Raw genomic sequence first — 27986 nt, forward strand, 5'->3', positions numbered from 1 at the left:
TTTTTTGGAGACAGTGTATTCTCTAATAGCTTGCACTTGCCAAGTTAACGGACATCGAATAGCTAGCTTTGATCAATTCTTAGAGCAAAACGCCATCATCAGTCCATTACCAGTGACACAAATAACTGAAAAGAATTAGAGTGTAGAAGTTTGACATGGAATAATATTATTTCACATTTCATTTTTGTAATTTATCATAATACACCAACAGGTGGGTTTTACCACATTACTTTTGTTCTATAAAATCACAACACAGACAACATACCAGTTTCGCTTAAATATTTATTACTTTCACTTCAGTCAGAGGTTAAACATTCATTTTTAAAACCAAAAAAAAAAAAAAAGTTTGGTATGATTCTCCCATATACATTTAAGCCGTATCCATACGCACTCATACATTCACATATACACAGAAAGCAGGTACTCCAACGAGAAAAAAAAAAAACTTCAAACAAATAAAATAAATTATAACGCGACATTCAAGAGTCATGCACTTATTATACAAACACGACAGAAATAATTAAAATGAAAGTGTCCTTTTTTTGGTTGGATTCTTTCTTTTTTTTGTGAAATGGTGCAAATGGCTGCAAAATTCGACCCTGACCTGTGCGATATGATCCGATACTATAACCTGTTCACACTGCTGAGCTGCTATCAAACACCAAATACACGAGTGATATGAAGATAAACTTGGTATTACTTATTATTCCTCACACTGAATTGCAATGTTTAGCATGGTGGTTGGTGTGCAATGACTTTTTTTTTTTTATGCCATGCAATACTGTAAAATGTGCTCCAATAGAACACGATTATAATGATACATACAGTATAATGAACGACGTGATATAATGCTTTAAGGTTACAAACAGAGCGATGGCTTCACCATAGTTGATGTGAACTGACTGAAATGTAAAACGTCCACTTGTAGCACCTTTAATTTGTTCTTAATGACTTGAGAACGCTAAGGCGTTTAGCAATTTTTAACATCTAGTTCATTACTAGCTAACAGCTGGATTTTACATTCTGTCCAGAAATTTACCTTATATCTGGTTGTGTGGTTCAGCCATCTTCCAGTTGAGTAGTTTTATCTTATTGTAGTGTTATTATGTTTATGGAATCTAGTTTGGTTGATCGCACATATATGAGGTGCTGATTACGATTCAGGTAACTACTACCCAGACTGGACAAGAAGTTTAATTAGTGTACACTTGTATCAGTAACTAGGACTGTTTTTTGTTTTGTATTTGGTAGATAAGGTCGTGTGTTAAATTTGGTATGGACGAGATAGGCTGACAATCCCTCATGTAAGAGAGTCTTGGTGGCTAAATTCAGGGTCAGAATTGAGATCCACGTGAGCAGGTTCGAGCTCGTTCTCCTCGTCACTCTCTGCGCTGTAGTCCACATCTTCTAAAAAGCCAGGCTCGTCCTCCTCCATCACGTAAGTGGTGGGGCTGGGGGATAAATACACACATGAATACATTATTAACAATCAGTCACTTTATCACTTGTTACGTGGCAAAGGTCATGTCACAACGAACCTGGATTTTGCAAAAAGCTCCATATCTTTGTATGCATGTATTGTGCACGATATATTAAGCTTCATTCTTTGTTTTTTTTTTCTTTTTGTGATGATGTATAATGTAATGTAGTTTATATTTGTGCACATGTATACAACATAGTTTATACAACTGCCTTTTCTTTTCTAATTTCTATTATAAGCTCATAATCATCTATTAATTATTTTATTATTTTTTTTAAATCAGGCTCCAGAGTCATCTCCATGTAACAAAAAGTTTTCAGACATGTGAATTTAGCTTTTTGTGGTTTCATTTTGTGGTTTCACAAAAAATAAAAAAGGAGACATATATATGCAGGTTTCTTTACCTCCTAATATAGTGATATATGCATATACTGTATTAGTGATACGGCATAAGTGAAAGCAGGAACTAATCTGTGTCATGGACATTAAATTTGATGTAGTTATAAATGGTTAAAATGTCATTTATAATTTTTTTAATATTCAATTACATTTATTATTATTATTATTATTATTATTATTATTATTCAATTGTCACCAAATTACTGCATTGTACAAGAAATAAACCCGTCATTATGTGTTATTGAAGTTACTTAACCTATAGTAACATATCCTCTTGCTTTTCATCCCTTTACCTATTAAATAAAAAAAACAAAAAAATCAAAAATTTTCTTTTTCATTAGAAACCAATATTCATTTATATTAAAAATGTAAAAAAAAGTCTAAAAAATAAAAATAAACAAAGTAATTAGCGAATTAACTAACCTTACGCAGTCGACTCTGTATAACTGAGTAAACAAAAAAATATATATTAATCACAGTTCACGTACGATTAATTGTTCCACCCTAATAACATCAATGTACAACGTTAACTGTAAATACAGTCAGATGTATTCGTTTGAACATGACGTGAATGCTCAGTGTTTAATTAAATTATACTCCGTCCACTCTGTTAACATCACCACAATGGTCTAAAACCAAAAGTGGCTCTACAGCGGTTTAAAAACCTCAATACATTTCTCGTCTCTTTCTCTCTCTCCCTCTCTCTCTAATACAATAACGTGATGATGGTTTTATGGCTCTCTTGTTCAGCAGTTAAATGGTTTAATGTTTTTGCGCGTTCCATGCGGCCCGGTGGTTTGGCTGGTTTCAGTGGCTTTTTAATGGTTTTAATGGTGTGAGGGGGTGAGAAACTGGATCCCAACGAGACGTGGGGAGGCAAGGGGGGCCAGACGCTGGGGGCCGCCTCAAACCGGATTAGCGGCCTTTCGGATCAGGTGATTAGACGGCTGTAATGAGGAGAGTGGCTAGAGTGCTTTCGCTTACTTCACTCAAGTGCGTAGAGCCCGGCGTGACTGAGAGCTCCTCAAGTAGTGCCGGCCATTAGACGAGGAATGGAGGAGACATGAATGTGTGTGTGTGTGTGTGTGTGTGTGTGTGGTCATCCATTAAAGAAGTAAACAAGCTGGGAGGAGCAGAGGTGCGTTCTCAAGAAGCTTCTAGACACTGATATCATTCGAGCTATTACTGTCATGATTGTTTTTTTTTGTTTTTTGTTTTTTTTTGAGGGGGGGGGGGATCATGGAGGTTTTAGGAGCATTTCAGATAATGGATTCTTTTTTTTTTTCTTAACATACGGTACATATTCAATCTTTAATAAAAATTTACTGATTTATGAGTCAATATTAAAAACATGCCTGTCTTTTACCATGAGGGCTTCTATCACATCTCATCGACTCATCGTCTATACCGCTTTATCCTGTATACAGGCTCACGGGGGGCCTAGAGCCCATCCCAGGAGACTTAGGGTATGAGGCAGGGTGCCAGTCCATCCCAGGGCACACACACACACACACACTCACACACTACAGGCAACTTGGAAGTGCCAATTAGCATAATCCGCCTGTCTTTGAACTGTGGGAGGAAACCAGAGTACCCGGAGGAAACCATGCACTCGGACCCGAGAGGGAATCGAACCCGTAACCTAAAGGCGCAAGGCCACTTCTATTTCATGAAAAAACAAAAAATTGTTTTTATTTTTTTCCTTTGCATTTTAAGTATTTAAACCTACAGTAAGTTTTTTTATGGGATGTGATGTAACATGACATGATTTTTTTTTTTATTGTTCTCCTTTTGACCTTTATTAACCCTACCTTAACCAAAACTGCCTAGAGGATAAAATGCCTTTTTCTTAGTGCTTTAAACAAGAGAGATGTAAGTTCAGCTATCATAAATCTGCCAAAAAAACATGTTGCTCATGCTTCTTTTGTGTGTGTGTGTGTGTGTGTGTGTGTGTGTGTGTGTGTGTGCGTGTTCCTCCGGTAAATGCAAAAGTGTCTGGTAAATGCATCCAAATGTTCATTTATATGTGTATGCGTGTTTTGAGACTGTGTGTGTGTGTGTGTGTGTGTGCGTGTGTATACCAGGTGACATTGCAGCTTGTGTCTATTAAATCGCTCTCCACATCCAGCAGGTGTGTGTTGTGATTGCGCAGCTCCAGGGGTGACGTGTGGCGTCTCAGTCTGAGCAGAGCCACACAGAACTGAGCTCCCATTTCCTCCAGCTCTCTCGTCCCGATCTGGAGACCCTACACACACACACACACACGCACGCACACACACAATCAAACAGTCCAAAATTCCAGACAGAAAGCTGAACTAATGCAGGTTTCAGCAGCTGGCTTCCAGAGATTCATCACAAATCATCTCCCTAAGGGTGTGTGTGTGTGTGTGTGCACAAAAGCATTGAGCCTCTCACTGCGCAAAGCTTCAGCCATGTTGCTTTACTCTCTCACGGGGAGCCATTATCTGTGAGAACACGCAGAATGAGTCACTGATTTAGAGACCGGAGATCTCAGCATGGGCCGCGCTCTGCTCATCTACTGAGCCACAGCGCCATCTACTGACCGAACTCCACCTTACATATCGCCCCCGCTTCTCTCCGAGTGAGTGTTTTCTCTTTGTCTTTCTCACACCATCTTCTACTCCCATGTCGCCCCTGTCTTCACACCCAGGCCAGGAATTTTAACTCAGGGTCACGGACAGTGTTCGGTGTTTCCTGTCGCCGGAAAATAGATATAAAAAAATTCAAAAGGAACGAGCGAGTGAGAAGAACGCTGACGCAAATCTTCCTAAATCGAATCCCAAACACTGGCAAGCGTTTTTCGAAATGTATTTTATTTGTACATATATGTAAATGTACATATTTTATTGGTTTATTTAAGCTTAAGCCTAAACAATGTAAGCTTCAGATGAGCCTGGGATTGGTTTCAATTCAAAGCACCGGCGCATAAAGACCAACACAGAAAGTCTCCACCGGGAAAAGATCGTCCTGCATGCTCTGGAAACTGAAGCATTTTTATACTTGCACTCTTTTTCCACACCTCCAGGCAGAGTCCAGTACATTTAATCAAGAATCAAAATGAAACCAATCTCACCGGTATGTGGCTGGTTTTAAGTTCACTTGGCTGTGGAATGCACCGTGTGTCAGAGGGATCCTCCGAGCATCGAAAACTCACTCGTAAACCCGTCTGAGCTCGTAGTATAACTTGGAAGAGGAGTCTTGGTCTGTATGAGCTGAGGGCCTCGTAAAAGCAAACCAGTTCTGCTTAAACCACTGTGTGAGGGGGTTTTGATTGTGCAGGATAAAAGAACATAGTTTCACTAGTGTTTTTCTTAGTGCGCTTGAGCCATGATCAAACTACCTGCTACCTACTACGTAGGTAGGTGAAACCCTGGCCTCCCAGGAACTCCTTAAATGGCCAAAACTGTGGAAATGGCTTGGAGGAAAGGGATGTTGTACGTTCAGAGTTCCTGAAATGTGCATAATTCCCACAGACAGATGCGTCTCTCCCGCAAGTTGGCAACGATTCATCAGTCGATTTTTTAAGTCGGAAAAACTTTCTACCTTAATGGTATCCTGGCACTAGTGAAATGCTGGGATAAGTGCATGAGTGTAGCAGGGGATTATACAGTATCAAAAGTCCCGCTTTGACTTGAACACATCTGGTATTTAGAAGGAGTCAGCACATTTCCCACCAGAAAAAAAGTCCTTAGGATTTAGAAAGTCTTCTCCAAATAATGGCAAGTAAACACGTAAAAACGTAAATATACATAAATTAAAAATGCAGCATGCTATGTCATGTTTGAATGAGTTGTTTTGGTCCAAAAGGCAGAAACCTTGAGTACAGTTATTATACATTAATCAACCTCGGGGTTATAAAAATAGCTCAGCTTTACATCAAAGACTTTGATTATTTCCCTCTAACAGCATGACACCAAGTGCGTTTCCTCCCCTACTTTAGATTTCGTTCCTTTGTGTTGTGGTATTTCCTGCAATATTTAACCAGTATTCCTTTACCCTTAAACACACGTGTGCACATTCACACACACTCGCGCACTCTCGCACTCACGAACCTTGTATTTGCCCTGGTCGCAGCCGCACAGCGTGCTCTCCATGGTGTAGCTGCGCTGGACGCCGATCTCCTTCCACACCACCACGCGCGCGGTCGACTCTTTCGAGCGCTCCACCACGAAGCTGCAGCTGGACAGGCTAAAGGCCGGAGCCAACTGAGACAGCAACTTCGGCAGAGTCTAACACACATACACAAACATGTGAGACACACGGATGAACATGGACACGGGTGAGACACGGATGTGGACAGCTGTCCAGTGTAAATGCATAGGGGGTGATACAGTAGCTCAATATAGCCCATACAGTCGTGTGTGTGTGTGTGTGTGTGTTACCCTGTATCCCAGATCCTCCTGAAGGTCACTGGAGCTGGCACTGACATTCGTCTGCCACACCGTCTCTTTCACGCTGCAGCCGTACATGAACACGTTCTTCTTCCTCGAGTGGCCGTGGTAGTCACAGAAAACCTACACACACACGATGTGTCACTTATACATCAGCCAACTAAAGCATGGACGAGGGTGAGTCAAAAATGATCAGCACTCCGGTTATATTAAAACTTCTCATCAGTGCTTTCCGTTCGAGGCTCCTGTCTCCCCAGTGTGAACGTGTTACATCAGTTCATCTGTGCGTGATTTACATAAAAAAAGAGCATCGTGCAGTGATTAATTTTTCTGGTGCCGTTATTTATCGAAGACGTTTTTAACACAAAGATGCGTATGAATGGATGGAGAAGTTCTATTTTTTGGGGGGTATTTTTCCCTAATGTTTGCGGTATCCTATTCCTCCCCGTCACTAGGGGGCTCCCACATTAATGCTACTACTACCATTCAGCCGGGAGGGCCGAAGTCTATCACGCGTTTCCTTCAAACCACGGGACGCCAGCCGACCGCATCTTTTCGAACTGCTTGCTCACGCACCGTTGGGGGCGGCGTAACACACTCGGAGGAAAGCGCTATCTGCTCCTTCCACTTGTGTGAGCTCACAGACGCCCCTGATTGGTTGTAGAGCCGTGATTAATGTGGGGGCACGAACTACCTCTCATCCCTCCCCTCTGAGAGAGCTCAACAGAATTTGTACAGATACTCTAAGGAAAGTTAAGTTCCTTACAGTTTTCTGGGATTCTCAAGGGCCAGTATTGGAACATTATCAGGAAAAAGGTTCGACAATCAACAGTGCTCGTTACAGTGAGACGCTTATTAAAGAGCTGAAGCTTAAACTTCAGATAAAACAGATGACTGATATCCAAGTGTGTCGTGATCTCGCATGAAGGTGCACATCTGAACACTTCTGCCCTCGGTGTCGTCACTCTGCAAACACTTAGTTTGAGGTGCTAAAGCGTCCTTCCTATAGTCCTGATCTTGCTGCATCAGGCTTTCACCTGTTTGGTCTCCTAAAAGCAGCCCTACGAGGATGAAGATTCACTTCTGATGAAGAAGTGAAGATAGCGGTGCATTCATGGTTCGCAGCTCAGATTAAAATGAGGGTATACAGACATCGCGTCCGCGTGTTGAAAAATGGACAAAGTGTATTAAAAACATTACATCATGTCAAGAAAATGATGCATTTGAATTGAGTGCAGATCATTTTTGACGAGATAGGAAAACCCACACTTAAAAATCAGGCTCCGTCTCACCAGAGGTGTTCTCCCGATAGCGTTGAGGTACTGCAGCAGACTCTTGGTGTGGTAGATGGTGGGGTGAAGCTCCGTACTGGGGTTCTGCCACTGTCTGTTCAGATCCTCGCCGCTCAGAGAACATCTGTGACTATACACACACACACGAGCAGAGCGCAAGCGCCAATGAGAATGAGGGATGGTATAAAAAGTGAACGGATGCTGAACAGCATCCACGTGTGTGTGTGCACGTGTACATACCTGCCGTTGATAACTCCGTCCGGGTTGAGCATAGGGATGATTTTGAAGATGTAGCTCTCTCGGAGGCTTTGTGCCAGAGGGCTGGAGCTCATCAGGAACTCCAGCGTGCCCTTCATCACCCAGCTGGCGTTAGTCTCTCCGGGGTGAACGCGTGCCGAGAGAAACACCAGCGGACGGTTCTCTGCACACACACCGTTCCCGGTTCAGCACGTACATTTTTGCATATCACGACATTTGGGAATGTTGTAGGTTCCTCACAAAGATAATAAGTGGATAAGTGTGTGTATCTGTTTACGTGAGAGTCGTACTGAATTGGCAGACGTGGTCGTTGCTGGAGGACTCCGGCATGGCAGTGATGGTCAGCAGGGGGCAGTCGTTTCCTCCCAGCGTCTTGCAGAGCTGCTGCTGTCTGTAATAGGTGTTAGGAGTGCACAGAGCGTGCAGCTTCTGGAGATGCATCTGACACACACACATCAGATCACAACAGATCAGATCAAAAAGTCCACGTACACTGAACAGAAACGGCTCGAGGTCAGGAGGTTGAGCCGTACGATACCTTCAGGGTCGAGTAGGTGTACGGGTAATGATAGGCAAAGTAACAGACGTCGTCCTTGTGATGAAAGCTCAAGGTAAAGGTGATGGTGTAATAGGATTTGCCCTTCTGACCTCCGGCGGCGATGGAGCTTCGTGAGAAATGGTTCCTGCGGAGACAGGAAATAGATCAGCCTGTACGAATGAGATATTGTCATTATTCGTGTCACACAGTGCAGCAGGATGTGATAGATGATAGAATAATACACCTCCGAATTAAAAAGTCATCGCGCTTTTCAGACACGGTAAATAGCGCTTTGTAAGCAGGGAGAAGAAGCAGAAGAAGAAGAAGAATGCCAACACAAACACGCGCATGAATAAGCCTGGCAGGTTGGATTTTGTTGATGGTGAGTTCAGTCTTGCGTGACCTTGTTGCTCTGCTTTTCTCCTCTGGGATTGTACAAGGCGAGGTGTTTTCACAACAAGTTTTACTCAACCAGACATGGGCAGGTTTTATGTGCTTCTTAAAGAAGCCTAAAGGAGGGTTTTATTTCTCTGACATTACTGCAAGTTCCTTTTTAAATAAATTATTTATTAAAGATGTGTAAAGTATCATCATAAATGTACGAGGGGCGTTCAAGTCAAACCGGGACTTGTAATGAAATTTCTCGTGAATGGCATAAAAATTATTGTCTCTTTCATTGACTGGCATAAAAAAAATGATGGACACCCCCGATACTTTAAAATGAGCGCATAACTCGTTGCCAACTTGTGTGGTAACTGTCTACACAACCTTTCACAAACACTGCTTGCACATTACAGTAACCGGAAGGAGAGTCAAAAACAGCTGTCCAAAATGAGAATATAACCAGCATTGACCAAAACATATTGATGAGATCAGCAGGACCACAATGACATTTATCACTGCTAGAGTCAATGCTAGGGTATATACAGTACAGTTTACTTTTGGACCAGTGGACTCTGTGCACCACTTTGCACTGCAGAACTCCATGACGCGCACAGATAGAAGAGGTATGTATTCTTTTCGAGACTAGCTGCCAAACCGAAGGACTAATATCAATACCAAGGACCGAACATATCGCAGACCTGAAGCAGAAGAATGAAGTGAGAGGGCAGTAGGATATGTTTGTGCAATTAAAGGAGTTCCTGAAAGGCTGGAGCATCAAATGTGAAGCAGGGGGTGTGATCGTAGCTCTAGTGTACCGAGAAAACGTTCTTCCTTGATGGTGTCCAAGCACTAGTGAAACCCTGGGATAAGTGCATTAGTGTTGCAGGGGATTATATAGAGAAATAAAGGGAGTTTTTTGAAATCTTATAAATCAAAAGTCTCGGTTTGACTTGAACGCCTCTCGTTTAAACATTTTCATGGCTGAATGTTTAAACGATGATTGATATATTTATTTAGTTGAAATGGTTTGTATAACGTGACAAATCCTGCCAAAATAATGAGTTAAATTTTTGTATTTTTTTTTTAAGTAAGGAAAAAAAAAACAAATATATATACATACATATATATATATATATATATATATATATATATAAAACATGGCATTTTTGAATTTCTCTACGTTATTGTCCATTCTCCCCGGTTATGTCCAATGGAAATAAACTGAATATTTGAGCAGAACCTACTTGTAGTAGCAGATATCAGATCCGGTACGAACCCAGCGAGGGTTGCCGCCAATCGCTTCCTGTACCGAGTACATGAGCGGCTGCATGCCTGCAACAAGAACACACAGATCTTTTAATTATACTAAGAAAACGTCACCGCCAGACTTGTACACAATCAGTACAGATACTCCGACTCAATAATACGAGAAGTGTTCAAGGCAAACCGGGATTCCGAAGTCTTCTGTAAATGTCAATCGGTTTTACGTCTTCATTCATTCCGAATTTTTAAAAGTCCCAGTTTGACTTGAATACCCCTCATATGATGCCAAAAACCTCTTTCTCTCCCACAATCAATTTAAAATTTCATGTAGTAAATTTGTCCGTTTCCCTTTTTTTTTATGTGTGTGTGCATAATGTCTTGAGACAACAGTAATTGTTTTACAGTGACAGCTTTGGTCGTAGCTCACCGTAGTTGAATTGGCTGTTGGATTTTTCACAGTTGATGATGTTGAAGCGATACGGTACCCCCACACGCATGCCGCTCACCTCGAAATAGAACCACTGATGATAGTGGTTACTGTTGATGTCCGAGTTTAGCACCAAGTCATACTCAAACCTAAAGAACACAAAAATCATATTTAAAAAAAAAAGGCACAAATTCCCTTTTTTCCCCCATTTTTCCCCTCAAGTTTCTCCCTATTTTGGTTGCATCCAATTCCCTCCATTAGGGGGCGACATAACACACTCAGAGGAATTGGATTTTCAACAGACAACTTTTTTATCTTACAATTATTTATTTAACAAAAATGAAGGCAAAAAAAAAACATGTAGGCAACACTAAGTACTTTTCTTTTTGGCTAGATTTTTGTTAAATAAATATTCGCATGGTGGAAAATGTATTGTTCGTCTGATGTATTGTTTGTCTAATCATGAGACCTGCTACGATCAGATGATTTCACACAAAAACATATAGTATTAAAAGGTGTAAAAACTTTTGAACATGACTGTACTGATGCTTTTAAAACGAATCTTGCTTACTTTCTGACTTGAATCGCTTTGCGCAGATTCCCCGACTCAAACTGCGAGTTGAACTTCAGAGCCTCGTCATCATCAATTAATGGACAGCTTAAAAAAAAAAAAAAAAAAGACCGACATTAAAAAGCCAGACAGTACCGAGTGCATCTTTAATATAATATTAAGGGAGTATGAAGCGTTTTAGGCTAAAATGTTATTAACAGCATTAACAACTGACCTCTGCAGGTCAAGGTCGTACACAACCTTATCCATGATATCGCCGGGATGGATGAGCCTCTCGATATCCTGGAAGATCTTCGCCCTGTTGGGAAAAATATTTAGAATGTACTACATTTATACTCTAAATAAATATCCTGTTAAATAAAAAAAATATTTCTGCAGTAAGAAGAAGCATAAAGTGTTATTGCATCATGAAACATAAAGGCCAATCGTCTTCCAATATGCAAATGTTAGGTTTAGCATTACACTTCTGAAGGGGCGGGGCATGTAGGATTGAGGGCGTATCTAATGCGCATATTAATAGAATCAGATTGCTAAGGATAGAAAGCCAAACCAAGACTTATATCTACTAATATTTAAAAAGTCCTCACCTCTGTACGCCATAAACCCTCTCGAGAATGTGCTCACGAATGTTAGGTGCGACGTGACCGAAATAATCCGGGTACGCCACCTCAGTGTACCCGGGCACCGAGAACGTCCCCTTCACCATCTCCAGGTACAGTTCAGGGTCATGCAGGGGCAGCAGAGCCGCAGTATCAGGCACCTCAAGCTCTGCCCCGCCCTCATCCAGAAGCCCCGCCTCCACGCAACCTCCCCCGTTCACCGGATCGGAGGCGTCGAGAAGCAGCCGGCTCAGACCGTGCACCAGCTCCCGCTCCGGAGCTTTGGAGTTCGAGATGCTCTTCAGACCCATGGGTTTTTCCTCCTCGTTCTGGTGTGAGGATCTGTTCCTGGGTTTGGTCTGAGCTGTAGGGATGACTATCGAGTGTTTCTGCTGCTTTGGGGCTTCAGGAACGGAAGGGGACGTGGACGTGGATTTGTTCGTCTCAAAATCGTAATCCTGAAAGAAAGGGCATCCGAGCTGAACGGCTAGGAGGAGGACCTTTTTTTAAATCAACAGTTCTAAAGGAGAGCAATTTAATAAAGAAGAGCATATGATATCAATCAAATTGCTCTAATGCAGTTATGTCTGGAGTTCCCATCATACCGGGTGTACAGTAGTGTGCCAAGGTGTCGGGTTTAAAACGAAAAAAAAAAAAGAAAAACAAAAGAAAACTTTAAATGCATATGAGGTTTTTAAAGCTACAGTCAGCAATTTAGGGTGCTTTCATTTTGCAGCTGTGCGATTAAATCGATTGCGCGATGCAATTGATATTTTATTAATCGCTACAATTAACTGAATCGATGGGTGAGCTTTCGTTCTGAATCGATTTGTACTTTTAGTTCAAAAGTTTAACTCTCTAAAATCGACAAATTTCTTTTAAAATAAACCACAGTCACAGAAAACTATTTCCATTTCCCTTGTTTGCTGAGAGTTTTACTTCTCATTGTTGAATTATTGATTATTGTTTCAATTATTGAAACAATCAGTAAAGACAGGAAAAACAATAATTTAGTGCAAATGTGAAAGAAATCTCGACTTAAACTAAAGTTAAGGTATTCGTAAAATGCATTTAAAAATAAACATATAATTGACATATTTGTCCTAGCTTCCTAAACCTTAAATAACTTTTTAATTTAAACTAAACACATCTTTTTAAACAGTTAATCAGACTGATTTTAGAGAAGCTACAATGCATATGAAGTTTAAACGGGAAAGAAGAGGAATTCAGGGCGAAGACAAAGCAGGACAAGGCTCCTGATTGCATCATCATAATCTCTGTCCTAAGCTTTAACATCTGGACCAAATGTTGAACGGAAGGCGAATCCCTACCTGAAAATCCTCCGAAAATTCCGGAAAGTAGCGCTCAAAGGGCCTTAGTTCATCAAACTGCCGTATCTGTACGTGTCTGGGTCGTAGCTTGTTGATATCGGTCTCGATGTCATCATTCTGCAATGAGATCACATAAAAAATTTTGTTTTCATTTTCTTTATTTTGGTTAAGTACGTCATACTTTTTGTGCAAATCCATAACTGTTGTACTGAAGTTCCAGCCTCCGAACACACAGTATGACTCCTTGCTATATCTGAGATCACCCAAATGATGATGGGTGCCCTGTTGAGTCTGGTTCCTCTCAGGGTTTCTCAGGGAGTTTTTCTTCGCCACCGTCGCCCTTGGCTCATTTACCATTTTTCTAATTTCATACAAATTTCTATCATTTTCTTTTGATTGTGTAAAGCTGTTTTGCGACAATGACAATTGTTAAAAGCACTACACAAATAAAATTGAATTAAATCGAGGCAAGGTGAATAACTTGCACACGACTTTGTGCAATCTCAGTACCGATGACATCACTACGTTTAACAGGAATACTTCGCAACTTGTATTTTAAGGTGACCTGGGGCTTGTGGTCCTTCTCGTCCTCCTCGTTCTCGGTGTCGATCTCTGTGTCCTCGTTATCATCACTCTCATCTAAGACATCATCCACTGCAACAGACAAGACATCAGCTTATCACGCTCTCTCATTCAACTGGAGCTTAAAGTCATATAATCACTGATCCTCTCAGAGTTTTTCTTAAAAACTGTCTGGATTCTGTAAGCCTCTAAGCTTTTGCTGCATGTGTGTGTTTATTATGCGCTTTACCGCCCGGGGGCTGACTGTAGAGCTGAGCTACAGGGCCGCTGGCTGGAATGTGCGGTAGTGGGTAATGAAAGACGCTCTTGATGGTTGGGACAGGCAAGCGGTTCTTTGGAAAGCACTTTCTCATGATCAGGCTAGAAATGTTGACCAGAGGATCCAAAGTCCTGACAGGCAAACACTCCTGATCAGTAGAGAGAAAATAAAAATGTACAAGACTGCAAAACATACTTGCGAGTCATCCATACAATTTTATACATATAACCATCATTGGAACAATGATAATTTTTGTTTTTTTAGCATTTACCCTGAATGTTGAATGAATGAAACATTCAAGATGTGAGCGAAGTCAAGACTTTCAGCTTTAATCTAAAGGGTTTTGGCATTAACCACTCAGACAATACAGCTGTATATTTTTTAGATGCATTGCCATTCCGGTGGCTCATAAATAATGGAACAAACCAACATAATCACAAACATAAGGACTGCCTTGCGCCTGGAACCCATGGACCTCGTCTGGAACCCATGGACCTCGTCTGGAACCCATTGACCTCGTCTGGAACCCATGGACCTCGTCTGCTGTATTGGCCATTTCCAATGTTTTTGCCATCACTCTAATGGTTAATTTTCTTTTCTTCATCTTAATGACGGCCATCTCCACTTGTACCTCTTTGGACCTCATGTTAAGAGTTGCAAATGTAACCACCTCCAAGTTTTTTATCTGCTTCATTGTTTATAGAATGACCTAATGATCTAGTCTGCATGATCTGAATCTAGATCATCTGAAAGATCTAAATTATCTAGTGCTGCTAATATAATGAACAGCAACTACACAAACTCTTCTCCACCTGTTCTTTCTTTTTCTACCCATCCTGAGGCATCTGGAGATTGTGCCAGCTCCAGTAGACAAAGGCCAACCCTGCGAGGATCCTGAGGCTTCCAGAGAAGGACCAGCTCCAGCTGGATTCTGCTTCATGATGGTTTAGAGCTCTGCCCTCTGCACCTGTCCGACTCATCCCTGTGCTGAACTGCACTCCTCTGTTATATTAAGCTTCCAGCTGCCTTATGACCCAAATGAGGATGAGTTCCCTGTTGGGGCTGGTTCCTCTCAAGGTTTCTTCCTGTTGCCATCTCAGGGAGTTTTTCCTCGTCACCGTCACCCTTGGCGTGCTCATCAGGGACAATCTAATCATTCTGATCTATACTCACTTTTACTTGCTTCCACACATTTCCATAATCTTCTTTTAATTTTGTGAAGCTGCTTTGAGACAATGATCATTGTTCAAAGCGCTTTATAAATAAAATTTCATTCCACTTTTGTCAAACCCCTTGAATTGAAGCTGAACGTCTTGCCTTCGCTCACATTGTGCGTGTTGTATCAAATTTGATGTGTACAGTGAAAAAATACCAAAAATGACTCGAAATATTTATGAACCTGGCTGCGTGTCATATAAAGTATGCTAGGATTAAAAGACTTGATGGTGTGCTGTTAGAGTAAATAAGATTGATGATGAAGTGTGACCATGTGAGAACTAGAAAACAAGGCCTGTTTCTTACAGTAGAAGTGCTGTAGAGGATCCGCATGCCATCTGCGTCGATGAAGGCTTTCCTGCCCAGCTTGATGTTGGTGATGTTTTTGATGCAACCCAGAATGCTTTTGCGAATGAGCACGTGTCTATGGCGGGTGTCATTCCGGTGCCAGTCCTGATAGATGGCGAGCAGAGCTGGCACGTGTCCCCGGTCCACCGCCCGCCGGGCGTTCATCTCTGATAGACAAAAAGCATTGACGCTGTGAGCTTCTGAATTAATTACACACATCACATGTCTACTTCAAGACTGTACAGCAGCAAAATAACTTGAAGGTACTTGTGACAAAATCATTCAAAGGTACTAGTGACTAATTTACTTAATGTATGGAACACCACATTATAGATTGAAATAAAGGCTCACTTGATTTCAGCAATGCTGCCAATGTATCGAGGGCCACTCTGTGGTTGAAAAAGCAACAAATATCATATTTAAATTGTGAACGCAATCAGTTCTGCTTTTTTTCTGTACTTTATTTATCACATGAAGATGGTGTGTTTATTTTAGACTTTATATGTGAAAAAGTCATACGTACTTCAGAAGAGTGGTGTTCTTCTTGCTGTAAGGTCCAATGACTTTGAACATCATCTCCACTACGGCGATCTTTCCCAGAGACACTGCGTTCACTGCTGCTGAGCGAAATAAGAATGCTTCATATCAAATATTATTAATTATTCATATTAAAAAAGTGATCTTATATAACTGCAGAACGTATTGTACTGTAATGAACGTTCTGGGCAACGTTCTAAGACTGTTGCACTGTCGAGAACGTTTTAAACAGCACTCTGAGAATGTTTCGGGTAATGTTCTGGGAATTTTAGCTTCAACAGAGATATTTTAAGGTTCTGGGAATGTTGTTAGATAACATTTTGAATATGTTTCAACAAGGTTACACTTCATCTCAGGTCACTGTGATGCTAGTTAACTGCCAGGACCATTTACTCACTCACTCAGTCATCGTCTATACCTCTTGATCCTGTATACAGGGTTGCGGTGGTGCTATTTACACACTACAGGCAGTTTGGGAACGCCAATTAGCCTAATCTGCATGTCTTTGGACTGTGGGAGGAAAACCGAGTACCCAGAGGAAACCAGCAAGCATGCACACAGACCCGATGAACCCTCGAACCTTGAAATATAAGGCAACAGTGCGATCAACGAAGCCAGTGTGCCGCTCGCCGTTATAGAGGGCTATAAGGTGGCTCAGTGGTAGGTTTCTCGCCTGCCGTGTGGTAGGCCCGGGTTCGATTCCCAGCTAACGACCAAACCCCAGCCACTGGATGCAGTGCCGGTCCCAAGCCCGGATAAAATGGGTAGGTTGCGTCAGGAATCATCATGTCCATACATACAGGCCTTTGTTTCAATTCATAAATGTTTAAAATCTTGCCACAATACTAGGATACACAGTAGTCTATATACTATATAATACATGCATTTGTTGATGATGACCTAAAGCTTTTTTTCTTTTTTAGTGACTTGGTTTGTCTTTTTAAATGTGCTTACGCATTCTTGCACTCACAGTTGCTGGCGTAGACACGGAGCACCTGCAAACACGGCAGCATCAGTTTGTAATTCTGCAGGTTTTGTTTCAGCAGATTCACGGTGACGTTCAGGGCCCCGCTGAGCCGCGCTTTAATTCCAAACTTCCTGTCTGCAAAAGCGATTCAGGGAAAATGTGTTGACTTTTCATCACTGAGCATCAGGCATTTCGTAATACTCCCACAGCATGTGAACGGGTCTGTTTCTTACCCTTAGGCCCGACCTTGGCCAGCAGAGAGTGGATCTGCAGCATGAGCTCTTCATTGGGAGACGTTTCTCTGCCCGAGCTAAGCAGCAACTGCAGAAGGATGCCGGTTCCTCCTTTAGATACGAAGACTCCAATCCTGCGGCCGCCACCTGCGCAACATGTTAAAATACTGGTTGTTTAAACCCCTGAAGCATGGGGATGAGCATTTTAATGTGAAACTGGTAAACCTGAGCTACATGTAAATGCAATCAATAAAAGAACTTGACCAACAATAAGTATCTGTTTTTTTATGGCTTATGCATATTAAAAACATATAAAGACAAGATATAATAGAGTTAAGTAATATCTACGAGGGTGAGTCAAAAATGATCCACATTCTGGTTGTAGATTTTATTAAAATTAAATACAGTGAAACCTCGGATTGCGAGTAACAAAGTTTGGAGTGTTCCGCAAGACGAGCAAAGATTTTTAATCAATTTTGACTTTTAAAACAAACAAGTCTTGGTTTACGAGTACCGAGTATCATGTATCACGCATGCGCTACTTGTTTTGATGCCGAGCGTCACGTGATCACAACTGAGCCAACAGTTTTTTTCTCTCTTGCGTTGCGGAATTGTGGGTAATCGTCTCCCCTGCTGGGTCTTAGTACGCGTCCGTTACTGGTATAAATCAACATCCGCATTATTTTTACTTTATATTTTGTGTTAATTATTTTTATGTATTTTTTTGGGGCTGTGGAATGAAAAAGTTGAGTTTTCATTATTTCTTATGGGAAAGTTCGATTTGGTTTACAAGTATTTAAAAATATGAGCCTGCTTCCAAGATGAATTATGCTCATAATCCAAGGTTCCTTTTTATTCAATTCCCCCACATAATCTCCTTGCTTTTCACTTGTCCATCTGTCAACAAGCTCTCTCATTCCCTCATTGAAAATGTTCTAGACTAAGCTGCAAGCCACAAATGCATAACTGTCGTCACTTCTTCATCAGAAGGGAATCTTCATCCTCCTATGGCTGTTTTCACACATAAAAAGGAAACAAAAAAGGGGACAAAAAAGGGGACTAAATAGATTTTCTTTTTTAAAGTCTGATGTTTTTAAAGATCAGGACTATAGAGAGGATGCTTTAACATCTCAGTATAAAGTTTTTGCAGAGTGTCGATAGTGTGGACAGAAGTGTGTGGACATGGTTTGTCACAACACCCTTGAATAGCGTCCTATGCGTTTAATCCGTAGTTTATGCTTTAGCTCTTCGAGAAGCCTTTCACTGTAACGAATACTGTTGATTGTTGAACCTTTTTCCTGATAACCTTTTTCCGAGTAATGTTGCAGATTCTGTTTGCAGATATCCAAACGCCTTTGTTTACCCTCTTCCGTGAGTTGTTTTGACACCGGGGACAACCCTCAGACCACAAAACATGAATTACAGCATGCTGCTCTTTTTTCGGCTAATAGAAGTCTTATTATAACCGAAGTGCGGGTAATTTTTGACTCTCCCTCATTGTAAACTTACCCACAGTCAAGAGCTCATTTAGGATCCCCAGGATGTTCAGCGTTGTCTGCAAATCCCTTGTGTTCTGTGAGGTCAAACAAAATAATGTTGCAACTACAGTATCATCAACAGCAAAAAAGATATCATAAACAATAATGTAACTGTTATCAATAAGAACAACAATTATTATTATTGCACTCTTTGGACAGTATCTATTCGAGTTAACTGGGAGATTTTCTTCCCTCTCATGCTGCACTGTGTGTGTTTTTTCTTTATAAGGCAGCTTTACCTCTAAAGATGAGAGAATGACCTCCATCCCGCTCGAGCCTTTCGCCATGATCTCCTTATGCGTCTTTTCTGAAACACAGCAGTCGGGGGGAAAAAAACAACAACATTCACTCTGATCGTTACTTGGTTACTAATCCGATAAAACACAACAATCACCAGTGCGTAACATCAACAGTGTGTAAAGCAACAGCCAGACCCTCTCAAGCTGTCCTGTACTTATGTGGCTATCTGATACTTATGTTGAATCCAGTTTGGTATTTATTGGGAAACACTTCGCAGAGGCCGGAAACATTCCTCCCATGTTTGAACATTTCAAACAGGTAATCAGGTTTCAGGCAGGAAAAATATCTGCAGGGAGCAAGCTCTGAAACCTAAAGCGCCCAGTTACCTTGTCACGATCACGTTTCTCAGACGTCTGGGCCGTTTTTTCATGTCTGCTTTTATGCTTCATACAAGAGTGCAACTCAAGTATTCTTGACACAAGCCCAGAGCAGTGGGTGAAGTGACTTATAACAGGGAAGTGGCAGAAGCAGAAGTTTAGCCGTGTTTACTCTCGGAGAGGCGAGCATGGCGCGCGCTGACAGCGCTTGAAATAGAGCACAATGGAAACAAGCAACAATTTACTTCATCACGTCTAAACAACACGAAACATGCAGGCAGAAATGCCAAAACCGCAACCGTTACTAACCTACATCAAAGGATCTTCTCTATAAAATCTTTCCAAAATGTTAAATAATTATAACTGCTATTACATTTGTACAAGATCATGTAGAACATCACTACAAGTTGTGTTTATATAAGTGGCTTTCACAGAGCCGAAGCTGCTGAACCACTGGGACAACCGTACTAACTAGGGATATTTGTGTTGATCTGTTCTGCCAACATTCTGACTTTGTCACTAGATTTTGCTACTTTTTGCATCCATTTACGGTTAATTATTTTTTAAAGCATGACTAAGCTGTATTTTATGTACTTTATGTCCCCAATCACTAATCACTGATAGCAATGGTCTTCCATCACCCAGTCGCGACCAGCACTGTTCCTGTCGCCTAGTTTGCACTGTTCCCAGTGACCGACGACGATCAGCCCTGTTACCAAAGATTAACCATGTTCAGCACTGTTCCCAATATCAGCAGTGTTCCCAAAGACCAACCCTGATCAGCAGTGGTCCCAAAGACCAACCCTGATCAGCAGTGTTCCCAATGACCAGCGCTGATCAGCACTCTTCCCAAAATCAGCACTCATGACCAGCACTGTTCCTGATCATGATCAACCATGTTCAGCACTGTTCCCACAGGCCAACCATGATCAGCACTATTCCAAAAGACCAATCATGTTCAGCACTGTTTCCAATTATAAATCATGTTCAGCACCGTTACCAAAATCAGCTCTCATGACCAGCACTGTTACTGATCATGACCAACCATGTTCAGCACTGTTCCCACCAACCCTGACCAGCACTGTTCTCCATGATAAATCATGTTCAACACTGTTACCAAAATCAGCACTTATGATCAGCACTGTTCCCAATGACCAACGCTGATCAGCACTGTTCCCAATGACCAACGCTGATCAGCACTGTTCCCAATGACCAACGCTGATCAGCACTGTTCCCAAAAAACTAACCATGAACGGCACTGTTCCCATAAACCACTGACGGACAACCATTTTTCCCAACAAGCCAATCATAACCACCCCTATTCCCAACAAACCCCCTTAAACATCAATTACTGTTGTTTCCTTAAGAACAATCGCTGCTCGTTTCCCAACAATCACTTGTATGATTTTCAAAACTCAGCACCTTGTCCTGTACGGAGCTGCTTTAAATCGCCAGCATATCATGTTACATATGGCAGAGTGCAAGTAACTTGACAGACAGCAGGGGCTATAAAACACACATCGTATACCTGCCTGCGGATTTACAGCTGTTAATAAAACAAGCTGCAATACTCAAGTAACTGGTGACACAACAGATTGCTGCCGAGTAGATAACAAGGCATTTCTGGACGCAATTCAATGAAGCACAGATACGAAGGAGGGAACAGATATGCCGCGTTATTCAAGACAAGTAACAAGACACCGGGATCATGCTAGGTTTTCACTAAAGGCGCGGGACAAAATGTGTGGTGTTTGTTTACTGAATAACACATTTAGACAAAATCTTAATGACAATCTAGAACTTCAATGTCTTAAGCTGACACTCAAAAGTTGATCCACTTTATGAAAATCCTGTGCCTGTGTAACGCATTGTGTTTTAAATAAAAGCACACACGATAAATGTTGCACTGTTAGTCTGATAACTTGAGGAAAAGCATTTTTTGCATTTCTAAGCATTCTTAAACATTATTCATTACCAGGGCTGCATAGAAGCTGAACGGATCCGTCCCTCCGTCTGCAACTGTTGTAATCCATCGTTATCTTTCACAAACACACACATATACGTCTTTGCCACACACATACACCCTTGACATTATCTGCCACACTGACACTTTGCCTCATGGTGCACTAAGCTCCTCCTTCTGTCCTGACCCCTGTGGTGAAAATAAAGGCAGACATGCAGGACGACATGCACCGCCTGGGATGCCGGAGACATAGTGTGACTGAGAGGGACAGGAGAAGGAAACAGGAGAGAGGAGATCAGTGCTTCACGTTTCAGACAGTGGAAACATGAGGGATATGCTGGATACAGTTACAATGAGTCAGGATAAGTGATGGAAAGTTCATGGCCTGATTTCAGGAAAGACCCTACTGAGCAACTTCAGGTCACCCACGGAAGATTAGGTTTAGGGGTGGGATGATGTACACTTCTGTGTAAGGGTAAACCATGCAGGGAATTTAAAAGACTACCAGTGGGATAACCGATACGATATTGTCACAATACCGTGTTGCAATGCCGTGAATTTGATTCAACAGGTCTGGCAGTAATCAGGTCCGAGTGTGGCAAGTGAAATTTAACTCAGTTGTCCAAAAATTACATGAAATTCAGGATTTGGCACAAGGGGGCAATTACTTTTTCACATAGGGCTCAGCAAATTTGGACAGCTTTTTTCCCTTAGTAACTGAAATTACCATTTAAAAACTGCATTTTGTATTTAATCAGGTTATTTTCGTGCAATATTAAAATGAGTTTGATTATTGATTATATAAAATGTCATTCGATTATTATTAAATTATTTAAGTGTGACAAATATGCAAATAAATTAAATAAATGAATAAATCATGGTGCTACAGGTGTCGATTTGATTAATATTGCAAATCTGTATCACAATTTTATAAATATCCCTATTTAATAAAAAAAAATTTAGTATGTTTAAAAAAGTTGTCATAACTCGGAACTTTTATACTGTAGCCTTTTTTCCGATACAAAAACAAGAGTTTAAAATTTCACTTTAAATTATATTTAACAAATAAGCTGCATTTTTACCGAGTAGCACGTACACAAACTTAGCAAATAATTCACTCTTACTACACGGGATAGAAATGTTCGAATAGTTCAGAGTGCGCCACCTGTAGGATTATGATGTTTTGCCTCCAAAGACTCGAAACTCAACTTAACAGCGTGCACACAGGAAGGCAGGGCTTCTAATGTTCTAATTAATTTTCCAGACTAATGAGCGCTTGTGGTGTTCTGAGACTGGTGTAAGCGTGTGTAATTAGTGAGCATAATTCGACTACAGAGTGTGGAAAGAAAAAAAGGGAAATCAGAATCGTTTAATGTGCATGATTTTTGACAACGTAAGGCCATAAAATGCCTTCTTGTCAGTTTGATCAGCTTATATCATTCAAATATAACCCTTACCAAGTAACCCTTGGTGTTTTCCTACTTACTTACTTACTTACTTACATGCATGCATGTGCCCGGATCGGGTGTAAAAAGTGTACAGGAGTATGTGGACTTGCTCACCTTGAGTCTGGATGAGGTGCAGGATTTTGCCGGTAACCTGTCTGATGGCCTCGCCGTCAGGGTGCAGAGTCTCTCCGTTGAGCCGCTCCAACTGCCCGAGTAGCATCAGCACCCGGGAACTGCTGGGGATGCTGCACGCACGCACACACACACACACACATTTAAAATTCATACAAAGATTTACAATAGCTATCTATTGTATCTGAAATTGTTCTTATTTAAGATTCCACTTTAATTGTTTTCATGGATCAATTATTTGTTAGATGCCTTGCTACCTAAAAAAACAGCGAGCCAATCAGTGCTGCCAGAGACCCAGTGGATCAAAGTAAAAAGGGGTGAGACAGAGGAAGCTCGTCACGTCACTTAATGTTCCCCCTACGTGAAGTAAACGTGCACGAAAATCATATATTTATCCCGATTAAAGAAAAAAGATGGAATCAGGTGTTTACATGGTTAATATACAGTATATTTATTACACCACAGCTGTGGCTCATTTCCGAGGGCGAGTCAAAAATGATCCGCACTCTGGCTGTAGAATTTCTTTTTATTTACTTTTCTAAAAGGCAAAAACATAGAAAGGCTTCAGGATTGCCAGTTAGCCTAGCCTGCATGTCTTTGGACTGTAGGAGGAAACCGGAGTACACAGCGGAAACTCTACAAGAACGGAGAGATCATGCAAACAGACCCGAGGCAGGATTCAGAATAAAACTAAAGGTCTGAAAAAAAATAATAATCTGATGTAACTTGAAAAATGAGCATTGTCTTGGTTTACGAGCACCGAGCATCGCGTTTCGAAGGAAACACGTGATAGTCTAGACTTAGCCCTCCCAGCTAAATGGTAGTAGTAGCTTTAATGTGGGAGCCCCCTAGTGACTGGGAGGAATTGGCTACGACTAAATTACGGGAGAAAATTGAAAAAAATCCCCCCAAAAAACAAAAAAAAACAAACATACAGACACACACTCTCTGCCTTACACAGAAACTCCGCTCTGTCGCGATTTTTTTTTAAAGGTAAAGTTCAGGTTCATTTTATTATTTCTTTTACTTTACAGCAGTAACTCCGTTAGTATGCGCTCACGCGAGTGTGACTAGCTATTTTCTTTGCTAATTTTTCCGATAAAACATTCTCTCCATATGTGTGACTGTGTGTGTGTGTGCACGCACATTACAAGAACATCACACACACACACACACACACACAGCCACGGAAACACTTTATTACTTTTTTTAAGAAAAAGTGCAAGTTAATTTGTTTTATTTTTACTTTATATTTTGTATTAATTATTTTTATTTATAAATTTTTTGGTGCTGTAGAACAAATAATTTGAGTTTCCATTATTTCTTATGGAAAAATTTTATCTGGTTTAGACAATAAAAGTGAATTTTTATAGAAATTGATGAAATATATTAATTCCACAAAATGTGCAAAGTTCATTTTATACTAATAATATAAAATATATATATATATATATATATATATATATATATATATATATATAAAATATATATATAAAATATATATATATATATATATATAAAAAATATATATATATATATATATATATATATATATATATATAAAATATATATATATATAAAAAAATATATATATATATATATATATATATATATATATAAATATATATATATATATATAAATATATATATATATAAATATATATATATATAAATATATATAATTTTATAGATATATAGTTTTTTTTTTGCCAAAACGAAGCCTTTACCTTTTTATAATTGTATAAATTTGTATATATTTTATATAAATCTATAAAATTATAAAAAGGCTTCGTTTTGGCAAAAAAAAAAAAAAAACTCACATATGCACACAAAACTTTTGCTAAATAATAAATAAATAAAAAATTGTGTTCGGTCTGTTGTTTTTCTCAGTGCACATTAATCTTAAGTGTTTGTTGCGTACATCTCAAAAAGCACTGGAGTATTTCTTTAAGATTAATGTTCAAGTGCGTACATAGTTCCAAGGACACCGTCTTACAGTGTGTGTGTGTGTGTGTGTGTGTGTGTGTGTGTGTGTGTGTGATCACCAACCCTTTCTCCGTTGCCATTTTGGGTTTATTCATTGCTCGCCCCCCCACACGCGCAGGTCAAACAGACTGTGAAAGACAAAGGGTAAATCCGTTTCACACACATTACACACACACACACACATGTCCCTAAGCAGTGACAAGACAATAGAGAGTTTACACAAAGTGTAAGAATGAAAAGGATGATAAAGTAAATAATTCACCACCTTCACGTTCATTACTAAACGTTCAAACCAAGAACTTTAACTTATTGGCACAATTTCACATGGAAAAATACTCGGGTTACTTTAAAAACTGTGCATTTCAATTTATTTTAATTAAAATCGGTCTATACATGCCTGCTGGGCGCGTGCAAGACTTGCGCTACATAGTTTCCAAGTAAATTAATTAGAAATTAGACATCCTGTAAATAACTGATCCTGTTCATGAGCTAACGTAGAAATTGAAATGTAAAGAGTAAAAAAATTGTGTTTTTTTCCTTTATATTCAATTTAAATAAACTGAAAAGGGAAAATAAGGCCAGCAACTCCCAGTCAACCACTTTCTCATGAGGGTGGACATTCCGGAACTTCACCAGGCTGCGGACCACAATGAAATGTGAAAATCTCCAGCTGCCCATCCACACCCTTATTCACGACTCCGATCAACACACAAGACTAAGATTAATGATGAATATCACGATGTTTCTATCCCCTGGTTTGTTTGTTTTTTAGTTCTGGTCAACCTTTTGTAATGTAAAAAGTATTTTGTCTAAAATATTGTATAGGAATTTTAAACCTAAAAGAATGCTATGATATTTAGTAAGATTTGATGTATAGTATTAAATGTGTTTTTTTTAATTATATTTATAACTTATTAATTACAATTACATTACAATTACGTAATTACAATTGTCTAATTAAATAGGTTATGATTGAATCAATCTTTTGTTGATCAATTGTGGTGTTTTTTCCAGATGTAAATACATAATCTAAGATACTGTACAGGAATTTTAAACCTTATAATTTATTATTTTAAAACTATTTATTTCTTATAAACGGCCCACCTGCAGTACCCTTAACACCACTAGGGGAAACAACACTTTGAGAAACAATGTTGTACAGCCAGCGTTTTTTTTTTTTTTTTAAGGTAACAGGTAAGCTATGATACAGTATTTAGCAAAATTAGATGTATAGTATAACTATATACTGTAGTATATATTAAATTATATTTTCAACTTCCGACAGTTTTATCAGGATATATGTAAAACTGTGTTATTAAATAGGTATATATGTAAATATAACTTTTGTTGGTCGTTTTTGGCTACTTTTTAAAAATGTAAATACTTAATCATGAAGACTGTATAGCAATTTTACGACATTGAAAAACTTTTTATTTATTTGTTATAAATGACCTGTTGTGGCCCACCTGCAGTACCATTATGACCACTAGGGGGCACACCACAATTTGAGAAACATCAGACGCTGAAATAAATAAATAAATAAATAAGATATATTATAGTTAGATTAGACGCAAGTAAAATTGTGTTATTAAATTGTTTACAATTGAATTAATCTTTTGTTGGTAGATTCGATTCAGTGAAAATTATTAAATCAGTTTTCAATTTAGGATCAATTCACATTTTTTTTATCGTATTTAGTTGAACCTAGAAATGTTAAGCGGTGTATTTTATCAATATAAATTTACTGAAAAAAAAAATACAGCTTTTGCAGAAAATACAAACGGTGTGCATTTTCTAATTTTGTTTCGCAAGATATTCGTGTCTTTCTCATTTGAGTTAATGGGCAGCCAGGCAATAATAGCGCCACCTACTGGACTGGAGTGTGGAGCAGAGGATCGACTGGAAAAAAACTAATCAATTTATACAAGACATAACATTTAACTATCAATAACAACATTTACACAGCGTCTCAACATTCGAAACCTAGTTGAAACAAGTTATATTAAGACAATAAAAATAATGTGCAAATAATTCACATGTAAAAATGTATTTTTAGAAGAATCGCGTGCGTCAGAAACCTCACGTGCTCGCGTCAGAAGCCAGAGTGGTCGCAGACGCTCAACCCGCACACTTACTTTAGGTTAAGTTTTGAGACTCTGGAGGCATGTCAAGCAGTAAAATCAGTATAGTTTCGTTATAATCCTACAGGTGGCACGCTCTGAACTATTTACACATTTCCATCACATGTGGTACGAGTGAATTCTCCGTTAAGAATGTTTCAAAATAATAATTATGGCAGATGACAGGGATGCGTGCTGCTCAGTAATGTTAAACTCTTATATTTGAAGTTAGTTTGTATTGTTTAAAGACTGCGCTTGATTTTGAAGTGAAAAAAAACTAATGTTATAAGGAACGGGCTACATTTCAGGGATTTAAAATTTGAACAAAATCTGGGGCGGGGGGATGTAATATCCAATAGTGTTACTTGCAATTTTTATCAAATCGACACCTAGGTATCGTGATGGTATGGTATCCGGAGGTGACTGTTGATTCTCATCCATAATAAATATACAGTATAATAAATGCTTTATCTCCATGCATTGTCATTATGCAGCTAGCTGGAGCAGAACTGTAGGTCAATTCTCTGCGATCAGATTGTCCTGTAACAACAAATCAATTCACAGTGATACTTTGACAGCTGTCCTGTTCATACTATGCATCACTTATATGTTATTTTTATGAACTGTAACAGCTAAGAAAGCTAATCTAAAACACACACAAACATTAATGTGTCAGCTGCACCTGCCCTTACCACAGGCTAACCGGCTAAAAGCTCATAAAACCCCACTAACCAAACACTGTTAGACTCTGCACACACACAACAAACACCCTGATTAGAGAAAATATTCGGATCTCTTCACCGACCTGTGCCGTGTTCAAACACTGCTCCATCCGAGCACACACCATCTCCTCTCTCAGCACTCCCTCAACCTGCAACGGCTTTATTTACCAGCACTCCATATAGACGGACCTTCCCTGCGCAGATCTACAACGCACAAACGACCAGACTTACCCCGAAAAAATAGATTGAAGATCTACGAATACCCGCACACTTCCGGGTCATGTCTTTCACCGATGAGCTCAAAAGGCTTCACGGCTTTTGGGATCTGTAGTCTATTTAGGAGGTTAACTTGCCATGTAAACAAA

General features: G+C 39.8%; 1 protein-coding gene across 3 annotated transcripts; it reads right to left on the minus strand.

The window, feature by feature from the left end:
• Nucleotides 1-273: 273 nt before the first annotated feature.
• agtpbp1 (ATP/GTP binding carboxypeptidase 1) lies at nucleotides 274-27979 on the minus strand. 3 transcript variants are annotated; one of them, XM_053504748.1, is made up of 26 exons: nucleotides 27853-27979; nucleotides 24843-24907; nucleotides 22776-22906; nucleotides 18873-18940; nucleotides 18605-18668; nucleotides 17096-17242; nucleotides 16866-16997; nucleotides 15882-15975; nucleotides 15710-15747; nucleotides 15317-15525; nucleotides 13766-13943; nucleotides 13520-13608; nucleotides 12955-13071; nucleotides 11612-12081; nucleotides 11239-11322; nucleotides 11025-11111; nucleotides 10454-10602; nucleotides 10008-10095; nucleotides 8380-8524; nucleotides 8132-8282; nucleotides 7824-8004; nucleotides 7584-7713; nucleotides 6283-6414; nucleotides 5953-6129; nucleotides 3961-4124; nucleotides 274-1451 (listed from the first exon to the last, which is right to left on the minus strand). In XM_053504748.1, the coding sequence occupies exons 2-26, from the start codon at nucleotides 24872-24874 to the stop codon at nucleotides 1301-1303; spliced, it is 3408 nt and encodes a 1135-aa protein (XP_053360723.1). In that variant the 5' UTR covers nucleotides 24875-24907; nucleotides 27853-27979; the 3' UTR covers nucleotides 274-1300. The 3 variants fall into 3 exon arrangements, with proteins under 3 accessions (XP_053360723.1, XP_053360722.1, XP_053360724.1); XM_053504747.1 differs by lacking the exon at nucleotides 27853-27979 and adding an exon at nucleotides 27705-27846; XM_053504749.1 differs by lacking the exons at nucleotides 22776-22906; nucleotides 24843-24907; nucleotides 27853-27979 and adding an exon at nucleotides 21226-21291.
• Nucleotides 27980-27986: the final 7 nt, after the last annotated feature.

This window comes from Clarias gariepinus, chromosome 9, assembly GCF_024256425.1.
Source record: "Clarias gariepinus isolate MV-2021 ecotype Netherlands chromosome 9, CGAR_prim_01v2, whole genome shotgun sequence".
In the NCBI taxonomy this organism is placed as follows: Eukaryota; Metazoa; Chordata; class Actinopteri; order Siluriformes; family Clariidae; genus Clarias; species Clarias gariepinus.

Coding starts and splice junctions, on each gene's coding strand:
- agtpbp1 (XM_053504748.1), bottom strand. CDS start 24,874: ATGAATAAACCCAAAATGGCAACGGAGAAAGG. Junction 15,976..16,865: donor CCGTGTCTACGCCAGCAACT/GTGAGTGCAAGA, acceptor TTCGCTCAGCAG/CAGTGAACGCAGTGTCTCTG. Junction 8,005..8,131: donor CGACCACGTCTGCCAATTCA/GTACGACTCTCA, acceptor GTGTGTGTGCAG/AGAACCGTCCGCTGGTGTTT.